Genomic DNA, 12,959 nt, shown 5'->3' on the forward strand with positions numbered 1-12,959 from the left:
CTCATGTGTTTGTTATACATAGTAAACAGGCCAATTTTATCAACCTTTTTGCCCAGGAGATCTGAGCTAGAGACTTCAGGCAGGTGTGACAGGAAAAATAGGGGGAAAAATAGGCTACAGAGGTGGGTGAAGGAGTCCTGAGCAGGTGAGTGGCTGGCTCTGGGACTAGAAGCAACCTTCAGGCCTGCTTCATCCCTGAGGATCTAGTGTATCTGGGGGCTACATCCCCAGGTTACTGAGTTCAGTGTTTCACAAGCTTGTGGTCCTGGTCCCCAGGCATCCTTGAAAACAGGAATAAGGCTTTCCAAACTATTTTTTTTATTTTCCCTTTTTATTTTTGGTTTTCCAATAGTCCAGTGAAATGTTGGGTTTTCCCAGAGATAAAGTGTGGGCAATTGTGTCCAATATTCCAGTATTTTTGTTTTGGGTTAGAATTTTATCAGCTCAGGGTGGTCAGACTGGTTGTCTCAGGCTTATTCAAATTCCCTGTGGGCAGTGACACCCCAGTCTGTGATCAGTCACGTCAAGGGGGACTTGAATTTGTGATGCTCTGGGGGGCTAGGGGTGCTGCAGATGGCGAAAGACTGACCCAGAATTCCATGAGAGAAAAGTCAGAATCCTGCCCACAGATACTCAGCTTTTCACTCTTAGGGTCACAGTTTTGCAAGGGTTTTATTTTTCTGAAAGTGTGTGTGTGTGTGTGTGTGTGTGTGTGTGTGTGTGTGTGTTAGTGTGTTAGGTGGGGCATCTCCCAAAAGTGTTGCTAGGGAGGCCCAGGGTTTGATCCTTCTGGAGATTTTCAGACTACTGGGCCCACAATTCAATGCAAGGACTCAAGTGTGTGATTCAGCTCAGCCCTGTGGTATAGGGAATACTGGGCCACCCACCCCAGCGGTGTCTAGGGACCTCCTTCATTGTGCCCTGTGATGTTCTCGGGATCCTGTGGTGCACCAGAGATTATACAGGGCTCAGCTGCATGCAAGGAATCTGCCTTACCCACCGTGCTATCTCTCTGTTCCCCGCCCAAAATCTTTCAGGGTGCTTCAAGTCTAATACTTTCCTAATGTGTGCAGAGCCCCTTAGTTTTTGAAGTTCCTTGAAAAGGCAAATTTTGATCCACTTTATAAAGAAAAGAGGAGGATCTGAGATGTTAAGCGACTAGTCTAAGCTGAATCAAGTAGTGATCAGGAGGAAGACACTTCATTGTCTGCTTACAATTTGATTTTCCAACTCCTAATCCTAATAGTTCACCGTTAAAACTTCACTCCTTTAGCTTAAGACACGGGTCAGTTAGATAGTCTTAGGGCCACATCCAGTGGGCTCACTTTTTACTCTTGGTTTTGCTTACAGGAATCACTTACGGCAGGCTCAGGGAACTATATGGGGTGCTGGGGATCAAACCCAGGTCAGCCACATGCAAGGCAGATGCTCTGCTCACTGTGGCTTCAGCCCTGTTGGCCATCTTTGGTTTGTTTTTTCATTTGTGGTTTCGGAGCTATACCCAGTGATGTTCAGGGGTTACTCCTGGCTCTGCACTCAGAAGCTGCTCCTGGTAATGCTCAAGGGACCATATGGGATACTTGGATTAGAACCTAGGTCGGCCACATGAAAGGCAAGTGCACTACCTACTATACTATCTTTCTGGTCTACTGTTGGCCATCTTTAAGGCTCATATTTGAGCTTGTGTCAATTGCTTGTCCTTTAATGTACCTGAATTTAGAATTTTGGCTAGATTCATTAAAAATTATTAAATTCACAGACATTGAGCCTGGGAACGTGGCCCAGTGGTAGAGTGCCTGCATTGCATCCGTGGGCTGAGAGTTCAGTCTCCAGCACCCCCCATACCACTGAGTACAATCCTTAGCAATGGTGTCATTACCCTAGGACCCCACAAACAAGTATGTATGAGCACCAGAACCAAGACACAGAAATAACAACAAAAGGAAGAGGAGAAAAAAAAAAACAATATGGAGACATTAAGAAAAGTAGGGGTCTGGGGGAATCCCCTCTCTAGAAGATACCATAGAATAGGAAGGCATGTATAACTGAAACTCAAGCACAAAAATTTAAAAAAAATTAAATATTAAAATAAAAATATTTTAAATAAATAAAAAAATTAAAAATTAAAAAACAAACCTCCACTGGAACTAAGTAAAACATCTTTAGGGTAATGTTGGTTTCTAAGCAATAGTAATTTTCAATTAAAATTGCACAGTGTACCAGTGAATTAAAAATCAGATTTAAGGAAAAAAAAAAAAACAAAGAATAGGAAGACATGAGGGCCAGAGTGATAGTACAGCAGGTAGGGCATTGCCTTGCATGCGACCAACTCAGGTTCAATCCTGAGCGCCCCACACAGTTCCCTGAGCACTGACAGAGTAATCCCTGAGTATAGAGCCAGGAGTAATCTCTGAGCACTGCTAAGTGTGCTTCCCTTCACCCTCCGCCACCAAAAACTAAATGAGAAGATATGAGTGGATGGATGGGGGTGGCAGTGGTATTTACATGATTCCCACTTTGGTCTCAGGCCACCACCTTCATTGCCTGATTTGTGAAAATTCTCCATCGGGGCTTCTTACTACTATAGGGCCATAGGACCAGGGCAAGGACCTTTGAGCGCCCGCACCTTTGGACAAAGGAACTTTTCAACTAGCTGGCTCAATGGACTTCTGGCTTCTCCACAGAGACAGCACTTCAGTACTGAAACTTTAATGTGAGTGACTCAGGAAGGGTTTGGCAGGCAATACCAAGTGCTACTTCTTGCCACACTGGAGCAAGGACGCCATGAAGGGCCAGCACAGTTTTGTCCGGCGGGAAAGGGCCTTCCTGCCACACACCTGCGTGGCCTAATTTGTTCCTTGCCTCGTGCTCGCTGCCTGGGGGCCAGAGACGCCAGGGAGAGTGAGGCCTGCTCCCTGCCCTTGATGAGCTCATAGTCTAATGAACCCTGTAAGTGCTGGGCTGGGCTGGTGAGGAAAAGCCCAAGAGCTGGCTGACAGAGGAGGGGCCTGCCAGCCTAGGGGTGCAGGAGAAAGGAGGGCAGAGTCCAGAAGAGCAGAGATAATGCCTCTCAAGCAGGTGACACCCGGGGAAGCTCCAATGGAGAGGAAGGCTATTTATCCTCTGCCCCTGTCTATACCAGCTGTTGGGTGGGGGGTGGGGGGAAGGCAAGGGGACTGGTTGGAGGAGGCCTGGTCAGCGCTTCTAAGGCCGTGCCTGGAGTCAGAGGAAGTGCAGAGTCCCATGGGACTGTCTGCTACTGTCTTGGTCCCTCACCAGCTACTCCTGGGCTTTGCTAGGAGCCCACCCCTTCCTTTGAAGAGAGGACAGTCCAGCTCCTCTGCTTACTGCTGGGCGATCCAAAGGGAGAGGCGCCCAGGACAAAATTCAGCTAGGAAGGTACTGGGGATCAGAACTCAAGTGACAGTGCAGGAGACGGAGACTCTCTTCACGGTGTTTACCAAGTCTCAGTGCAAAGACCAGAGGTCAAAGAGCAGAGAAGAATCTGACCCAGTGGTGCTGGCAGGGTCCAAGGCGAAGCTGGGAGTGGGAGGGGTGAACTTTCACAGAAAGGGCCCATGAAGGAGAACCTGGGAGCGGAGGAAGGGCAGTGGGAGGCCCAGGAAAGTCCAAGTGGTCCAGAACATCTCACCTGGACCCACGCGTGGCATGGGGAGGTCTGGGGGCCACTCTATCCCCTTCTCAGTAATTAACCAGCCTCTGTGTACCTGAAGACATAATTACAGGCAAAACAACTCCTTTGATGTAAGAGTATAGAATGTCGGGAGGGGAGGGTGGGTAAGAGGGACAAATAAGAGAGAGAGTGATCTTGCTTTAATATGCAAACAAAGTTGATGGAAAAACATTACCAGCAGAGCAAACAGGCCAAATCCAGAGACAGAAGACTGGGAGCACCTAAGACATCTTGGACTCTTGGGATTAACGTGGCTGGCCTTGCTGGGCTCTGCAAAAAAAAAAAAAAAACTGTTTTTCTTTCCAAGAATTTACATGTTCTTATCAGGAAGGCTGCATTCGCATTTCCTACCTGTTGTCTGAAGAAATTCTCAGCAAGTTTCCCAAGTAGCCTGTTTATTTATGAAGTCAAAGCCCCAGAGAAAGTGAGGTACAACGGGTTTGAATGGTTCCTCCTGGGAAGCAAAGCTAATTGGGAATGGAGCTGAGCTTGTAACTCAGCCTCCTGAATGCCTGGCCCATGATCTAACCCCTGCAATACCACGCTTTCTGTTGGGGCCAACTTTATTAGAGAAATCCGTTTGTTGAGGTACGGTGGGGGAGGAGAGAGCGAGCAATATGGTACTAATGTGATTTCACACTTGATGGCCTTTATCTTGGTACATCCATCATTCCATGTACATGTTACCAAAATGAATATACGCAAGTGAACTATATGTGAGATTCTGGGGCACAATAGCGCAGACTATGTGAAACAAAAAGGCATTTCTCTCGCCTCCACTGTGTCTCTTGTGGTGCCATTGTCTGACGCTAAGAACTCACATAATAACAAAAAACAATGCCCTGTGATGGGGGAGACTCGATCTGGCACCAGCAGTGGTGTTTTCCATGGGAATGATGGTGGGGGTTGAGGCTGACTGTGGGAATAGTGCAAATCAGCACTTTTTTGTAGATTTTCTTCAAGCCATTGTTTATTTTGGCTTGGGTCGAATCTGTGGCCCAGCTTGAAGATTCCCACTGGACTTTCTGAAGCTCATAGACCTACGAGAGATGAAACGGGTGAATAAACAACAATGAAGCACGAGGACCCCGCACTCCTGTAGGGTATGCCCTCCTCCAGGTGTTCGGCGTGTAGACACACATGGAGGTTGTCGGAGGGCATGTGTGCAGATTTGGCCCAGGCCTCCACGGGGAAAGGAAAGCGAGATCTAGGCTTTCTCTGACTCGGCTAGTTCAGTGTCTCACTGTAATCTTTCATTTGGAGCAAAGGAGATCAGGGCCGTTCCCCACAGTGCCAGCCTTTACAAAATGACATCGGATAAAACCTGTTTGAAACTGTACCTTCCTAGAGTCCTCCGATATTTATAGACTTTTTTAAACATGAGTAACTCAGCCTGTGGTTCCGACTGGAACCGAAAGTCAGTAATTGTTCTCGTAATGGAAGGTCAACTTTTATCTCACAGCTCTTAGAAGCCAAAGGATGCGGAGAGTAACAATGCACAATTTGTCACCAGACTGAACATGAGCCAGAGGGCGGTAGAGTATGATTGTTAGGACCCCCTGATGGGAATGCTTTGGCTTTAGAATGTCAAATGGTGGCTGTCCCTGTCACATCAGTACCAGGTTGTCATACTCGAAAAAATACAAGACTCCCCCTCCCCCTGCCTCCACCTTCGCTTTTGTTGTTGGCATGACTAGGGGGTCACATACTTGTGATATTTGCACATGCACACTTGATTCTGGTGCTTGAGGTGCCCTGCAGAGAGCATGTGATATCATGGGAGGGGGATGGATTGTACTTGGGGCCTTGTGCTTGCATGGCAGATACTCTGACCGGGCCCAGTCAACACCCAGGCCCCACAGGAGACTTACCCAAAGGCTCTGTGAGGGTATGTGCAGAGTAAATTCAGTATAGTGAGTGCTTTCTAAGGAAATGTCACTGTCATTGTCACTGTCCTCCTGTTGTTCATCGATTTGCTCAAGCGGGCCCAGTAACATTGTGAGACTTGTTACTGTGTTTGGCATAACGATACGTCACAGGGAGCTTGCCAGGCTTTGCAGTGCGGGCGAGATACTCTGGGTAGCTTGCGGGGCTCTCTGAGAGGGGCGGAGGAATCGAACTTGGGTCGGCCATGTCGGCCACTTGCAAGGCAAACGCCCTACTCGCTGTGCTATGTACTTTCGTTTTTTCAAAAGGTTTTCATTTCCATGAAAGTCTTCCTAACACAAGTGAAGGAAGCTGCTGCAGAGAGGGCTGGCTAGGCTGTACAATTCCAGGGGGCAGCTGGGTGTTCTATGCAAATAGTTCCCTGGGGTGGGGGAAAGAACTCCAGGAGGCCTTGCAAAGTGACAATATTTTGATGGGCCTGGGGCAGGGATGTTTTCCAACAATATGCAGAAGTACATAGCTTCCTGCAATTTGTTTCCCCTATTAGGTTTAAATAGAGGATTAGGCTCTTCTGGGGATCTGGATTGGAAAAAATAAGGGCCAGAGAGTGGACTGAGTGCAAATGTGACAGAATCAGCACGAGATTTTTTTTTTTTTTTTTGGTGGGGAGGGAGGTGGTGAATGTCTAGGGCCGTATCTGGCGGTGCTGGGGGATTAAACAAGGGTCAGGTGCTGGGCATGCTCCCTAACCACTGTACTATCTCCCCCGTCCCAGCACAAGAATCTTATCTGAGGTTTCATGGGTGGTTACACCGAGAGGTTAGAGGACTGTCCAAGCTCATGGTCTGTGTGAGGCAGAGCTGGGACTTGAACCCTTCTCCGTGGCACTCCCTGGGGCCTTCAACCACAGCCTGCCCCGCAGTGCACTTCCAGGCCTGGAAAACCTCCATGGTTCCCACACACCTCCACTGGGTCACAGCTGCAGCCGAACACGTGAGCTGGGGGTAGGGTTCTTCAGAGCCAAAGGTGGAATTCAGCTGGGCTGGGGGTGGGGTTCCGGGGCTGCCACTTTGGCCTGTCAAATAAAAAGCAGCCAGGTGTGGGGGCCCCCTAGTGTGAGCTTTGCACAGCTGGGCCAGGGCTGGGAAAAGTGTGGAGAGAAATGCTTACATCTCCTTCCCGTTCCGGGGAAAGAACTTTGCATTTGAAGGGAGAAAGAGTGAGTTCATAACCTGACTTGGTAGCCTGAGGATTTCCATTGGCTGTGCAGAGGCAGGGCACCTCTGTCTGTCTGTCTGTCTGCCTGTGTCTCTTTCTCTCTCTCCCACCGTCTCCCACCCCCCCCCACCCCGCAATATTTCAGGCAATATATTCTTAATTAGGTTTTTATGTTTTTTTTTTTTTAAGTCATAGCAACTACCATTCTTACGGACCTAAACTATGTGCAAGGCTTTGTGCTGGATGCTTTTGCAAGATATTTTTAAGTACAGGAAAAAAAAAAACCCTAGCGTAGTAGTTTTGTTTTCATGCAGGTGCACTTCAGAAGCACGGAGTCTATTTTTTTTTCTTCTTCTTCTTTTTCCATTACAGTTCAAATACAGTGCGGTGCACTGTAAGACTTGGAGAGAGGCGCGGAAGGCAGCGGGGACACGCAAGGGGGGCGGTTCCTGAGTCGCTTGTCTCCACCTTTTATTTTGACCGGTCCGATGGCGATAGGCTAGCACTAGGACCCAGGCGCCAGAGCGCCTCCGTCTGTCCTGTAGGTTCATTCAATCTCCCATACACACAGCCCGACACTGCGAGACCGACACACACTCACACACACACACACACACGCACGCACGCACACAGACACACACACACACGCGCGCGCGCGCGCGCCGACACACAACTGCACGCCGCGAGAGGCTCGGGAAGTCAGGTCGCCCGGGCAGCTCCTCGGCTCCAGCCAGCAGCCGGGTCTCCCCTGGGGCCCGGAGCTCGGCCCGGCCGCGCAGCCCCACCAGAGGACGAGCTCGGCGGACCCCGGACCCTCCATGGGGAAACGCGGGCGGCCGCGCAAGGAGGCGCGCGGCGAGGGCGCGGGGCTGGTCCCCGCCGCGCCCCCGGCCGTGGCCGCGCCCCAGCCCCCCGGCCAGCCCGAGGAGCCCGCGGGGGCCAAGCTCAGGTGCCCCTTCTCGGACATTTTCAACACCAGCGAGAACTCGATGGAGAAGCACATCAACACTTTTCTGCAGAACGTGCAGATTCTGCTCGAGGCCGCCAGTTACCTGGAGCAGATCGAGAAAGAAAACAAAAGTAAGTTTGGGCCCCCCCCCCCAACCCCCGCCTACCCCCAGCTCCACCTCGCGCCGGGCTCTTTCTTCCTCGCCCACTCGGGCGACCCCTGTCGCCGGCCCGGCCCGCGCGCCCTCCCCCCCACCCCCCCAACACGCACACATCCAGCCCTCGGCACGAAAGCCGATGACACCGGAGAAAGGACACGCACGCACCGAGCTGCTAAAGATGTAACAAAGACGGGCGGGAGGGGGCGGGGGGGGGGGAAGAAGGGGGCCTGTCGTCGGCGCGTCCGTCTGTCTGTCTCCCCGACGCTGGGAGCACGGCGGGGGCCGAGGAGCGGGGAGTGTTGTTGTTTGCTGACAACTGAGCCCAGAGCTCATCTCTTCCAGGTCTCGCCTTTCTTCCTTTTTTTTTTTTTTTTTTTTACCCTTCTTCTTCTTTCCCGGAGCCTTCTCCGGCAGACAAGTGTTGTTTTTCTGCCTTTCGTTCCTGGGTGGGGTGAGGATTGGAAGCTGAAAGTTGGGGACCCGTAGGCACAGCTCAGCGGTTGCAGAAAGAAAACACATACAACAATAACAAGCTGCACGGAGCAGCCCTTGGCGGCGTGGGCTCGGGCCGGCTCGGCTCGGGCTCTCCCCGGCAGTCTCACTTCTCGCCTTTCCACGTAGGGCTGGGCTCTGGCCATCGCGGCCACTGCGAGAGCCCCCCCCCACGCCTCCCGTGCCCCGGGGTACCACCGCCCCCCCACACCCCAAGAAACAGGCCGGCTGGGCCGAGCAGCGCCAGCAGTTCGCCCGGCCCCCCGTCCTGCTCCGGGGGAAACTTGGCTTAGGGGACGAAGCCAGAAGGAAACTTTGGGAATCTCGCTGGAGACAATAGTTGGGGAAGAAGGTGTGGGCTGTTGTGTGAGGGCTCTTTATTTTCCGGGAGACAGCTCCCGAGTGGGGCGCAGGGCGAGGGAGGCAAACGCCTTCCTGGTCGATTTCCATCCCCCCCTCCCCATCAGCACCCCCACCCCATCCATCTCAGGTGGGGAGAGATGTGTTGTGGAGGGAAGGGGTGCTGGGAGCCCCACCCCGCGGTGTCTTCCTTTCTGTGTTTGTTTCATTTTTGTCTGCCTGCGGGTCCCCCAGCCCTCCCCAGGCAGCCGACTCAGTGCCCTAACGGGGGCACGGGCGTACGGTGCCTCCAGCACGCTTCGCACAAATAATAGCCGCGAGAAAAGGGGGAAGGGGCCGGCCGAAGCAGACAGACCGACAGACCAGAGAAAACCGAGCTGTTTAATCTGTCCGAACAAGTAGGAAGATCAATGGTGTGTATGTGTGTGTGTGTGGGGGGGGGATTTAAAAAAAATAAAGCCCCGATTGCAACGTGTCAGATCTTGCAATCCACCCCCCCTACCCCAACACAACAACAACGCTCAAAGACAAAAACACCTTCCTGGACCGACTTCCCAGGCCTCCGGGTTTAAAGTACCCACGGGTTGGCCGCACAATTGTGCACCCACCGGTCGTAAGGCAAAAACACACACACACACACACAAAAAAAAAACACAAGGATTTGTGCTGGGCGGTCGGGTGCCTTTTTTTTTCTTTCTCTTCTCTCCTGTTTTCTCCGAGTGCTGGGGTTTCCAGAAAAGGCGCATCGGCGGGCCGGCCGGCCGTGTCGCCCGAATCAGTTTGCGATTATTCTCGGGGGAGGGGTGGTTTCTGAAAAGCCAAAGCTGGTGGGGTGTGGGGTGAAGACGTGGTTTTGTTTTGTGTGTTTGCTTTTGTTGGAGGGGGGAGGGGCGCGATTTCTTCGGGCTGTGCGCCCCCCCACCCCCCAATACACACACACCCCGCCACCTCCGGGGTCCGGGGTTCTCCGGAGCGTGTCCCTTGGCGCCGGTTCTCGCTGGGGGTGCACCCCAAGAGGGCACCTTGGCAGTGTGTGGCAAACCTGGTTTGCCCACCACCCTCAGCGCCGTGGACTCGAGACGCAGGCAGGCGGCAGGAGCTTGCACTGCACCCCCCCCCCCACTCGCACCCGTAGACAATCGGGAGACCTAGCACCCCCCCCCCTTCCCCGCCTTTCCCCCCTCTGGCCGCCGCCACCTCCTTGTTTACCCCGTGCCGGGGCTCCGGCGTGGCCACCAGTCACGTAAGCAGAGGGCCGGGCTGCCCCGCACGGGGCGGGCCAGCGACAGCCGAGCAGGCTTCCCGGGCAGAACCAGCCCAGGGGCTCCCTCCCGGCCCTTCTCCCGAGCTGTGGGCGCATCCGGCGCGCAAGACCACCCCCCCTCCCCCGAGAGGGGCTCGGGAAGCTCAGCGCCCCAAAGTCAACTTCGTTCCTCGTAATCAGCCCCTCGGCACTGCAGCCTCCCCCCCCAGCCCCTCCTCCGGCCGGCTCCCCACGGAAGTATTTTTAGCTCTTTGCCTCTTTTCGCCGCGGCTGTTGGGCTCTGCATGACGTGATGCCAACGGCCCCCAGATTTCCCCGAGAGCGTGGGGCGCTGCGCCGTGCCCAGCTCCAGGCCCTCGCCCCTCCCCTCCCGCTCCTGCCGCCGAGGGTGACCTCCAGCAAACTAGGGCCCCCCCTCCACCCCCCCACCAACCCCCGTCCGCCGGCTCCTCTATTTGCCGCCTGCCTCCCCTTGCAAAGATGAGCGAGCGGCGGCCCACCAGGGGCCACTCTCTGCTCGCCACTCCTGGCCTCCCCCACACCCCCCCTACACCCCCGTTCCCGCCCCGTCTGGGTCTCCCAGTACGGAAAAGGGCGGCCCAGCATCTGCCTCTTTCCTGGGGGCGCTCCTCGGCGCTGGCGGCGCTCGCCGTTGTTTTCTGCTCGCTGCACACAATGCCCGCGCGTCACGGCGGCCCGCGTGTGCACAGCAATAACGCGAGTCGGGGGGCGGGTCGTGCGTGCGCCGGGCTCGGGCACTGCGGGTCGCTCGGCGCGCGCGGGGCTTGTTTTGCTCCCGAGCCCCGCTTTCCGAAAAGCTTACATCATTCCGTTGTTGGGGTGGGGGGGAGGGATGACGGAGGAGGAGGAGGATTGGGGGGGAGGGTGGGTTGGCTGGGCGTTCCGATAGGATTCCAGCATTGCCCAGGTCCCTGGTTTTGGGGAAGAAACAGGAGCCCTAGCTTTTTAATTATTATTAGGATGGGGGGCGGGGGCGACGCTCAACTTTTGTTAGGGAAGTTTTTTTTTCCCTCCTTTTTTTTTTTTTTTTTAGGTCACTACTGCAAAGGGCATTGCTGGCCAGTTCAGGTGCACAGCCTCCCCGCCTTCATTTCAGCCCGTTCCCCTGTAATCACTTGATCTCAGTTTCTCCGCCTCCTCCTCCTCCTCCTCCCCCTCCCAGCTAGAGACACATGGTTTCCACATGGAGACAAACTTCTTTCCTCTGACTGGACTTGACCTAGCTGCGTGGCTCAGCCAATCGGCATCTCTGGCTTCCTCTGACGTCACGCGTTGCTGGGGCCAGAGTCCTGGGGGTGGGGCCAGGAGGCAAGCCAGGAAATCTCTGGGCGCTGTAGCGCGGCCAGCTGGTCCAGCCCCGCTGCAAGGGTCGCTCTTCTCCCAGGGTCTCTAGTCTCCCAGGTGGCCAGCCTCGGGTCTCTAGTTCGGGTTCTGCGACATGGTCCTGAAGAAGGGCACCGGTGGACCCTGGCTATGAGTTCCCGCGTTCCGTTTTTATTGTTGTTTTGCAAAGTCCTTTCTTGGCACGCGCTAGCCTTATTTTCCATTGTCGCCAGAGCTGCTTTTCATGGCCTGTTGGAGGTTTCCGTACCGTGAGGGCTCAGCAACTTGTGGCCAGAATGCCGAAATATTCCTAGTATGTGTGGTGAGTGTTCTTGAGGGAGGGAACTTGAGTCAAATCACACAGATCGAAGGTTGCCTAAGCACAAAGCCAGGATTCCCTGAAATACCAAGGTGCCTTCTGAAGTTCAAATGATGTGAATTCCTGCCAACCTCAGATTGAAGCCCTCCAGCAATGTTAAGAATGGAGACGATGGCTCTGTGTTCACAAATTCAGGAATCATACATAGTAACCTCTGGCATCTTCTTTCTACCTTTACTTTGGGGGCGGGGGTGGGGGGGGAGTTTAGATGAGGAGTGGCAGTTTTAGGTTGAGTGATATATAAAAAGCACCCCCCCTCCCGTGTTTAGAAAAAAAAATTAAACAGAAAGCAGAAATAAAAGAGGGTCTCAAGAGGGTGTTATAAAAGCCACTTCGCCAGAAAATAGAAGCTATTAACACTGGGAAGGTCTAGAGGAGAAAAGTGGATTTCCCCACGTCTGGGGCAGTGGACAATGCTCACAATAAGGAAAAATGATTAAATGAGAGTAGAAGCTCTGGGATCTCTCTGGATTGGGTCTGAGGGTGAGCTGCGTTCCTAGGGGCATCGGCAGGTCAGCAGAGCAGCCGCTTTGCTTCCTCCTGAAGGGGGAAGCAGCTGCTCTGTGGTGTCATTTTGCCCCACCCTGCCTCCCGGATTTAATCTCCTTTGCTCCTGTCCGGCAGGCCCACCTGCAAGCAGGCTTCACAGGCATGCCTCTGTGTGCCCTGCTCAGGTTCTTCTCTCTGCCTTGATTACTCGCATTCCCTTACTCCCCTGGGCTTTTCTGTGTTTTGGCCCACCCTTTCAGACCTTGGTCAGTTTCCACATCCTCCAGGAAGTCTTCCCGGACTGTTTCTTAAATCAAGGTGGTGGAGAGAATGAAACCTTTACAACACCGCCAGCAGGCCCCAAATTCTATTTGGCTTTAAATAGTTGCAGGCACCAGGACCTCTCTGTAGTTCCATTTCATTTTTTCATGAAATGAAGATAATAGTGACACCAGCACAATCGTTGCAGCACAGCTAAACAGGATGCTCCATTTAAACCTTCAAAAAATATCCGGACTGTAGTTCAGTAATTAGTCACTTCCCTACACTTTGATAATCCATGTCATCCCTTTCTCTACCAGCAATATTACCACTACTCCTGTAGCCTCACAGGTTGATGAGTAGCATCACCTTCCAGCCTCTGTCACTGTTGCACATAGCCTGCCATGGGCAGGCATTAGACCCTTAATATCGATTTCTTGATGAGTGGGATTTACTGCCTAT

General features: G+C 53.2%; 1 protein-coding gene across 1 annotated transcript in view; it reads left to right on the plus strand.

Moving 5' to 3' along the window:
- Positions 1-7,029: 7,029 nt before the first annotated feature.
- Positions 7,030-12,959, plus strand: part of MXI1 (MAX interactor 1, dimerization protein) — a 90,430-nt gene continuing 84,500 nt past the window's right edge. The window contains exon 1 of the mRNA XM_056120508.1: positions 7,030-7,879. Within this exon, the coding sequence (XP_055976483.1) occupies positions 7,618-7,879 (262 nt within the window). The 5' untranslated portion in view covers positions 7,030-7,617. The remainder of the gene's footprint in view (positions 7,880-12,959) is intronic.

Source organism: Sorex fumeus, unplaced genomic scaffold, assembly GCF_029834395.1.
Source record: "Sorex fumeus unplaced genomic scaffold, SorFum_2.1 ptg000043l, whole genome shotgun sequence".
NCBI lineage: Eukaryota > Metazoa > Chordata > Mammalia > Eulipotyphla > Soricidae > Sorex > Sorex fumeus.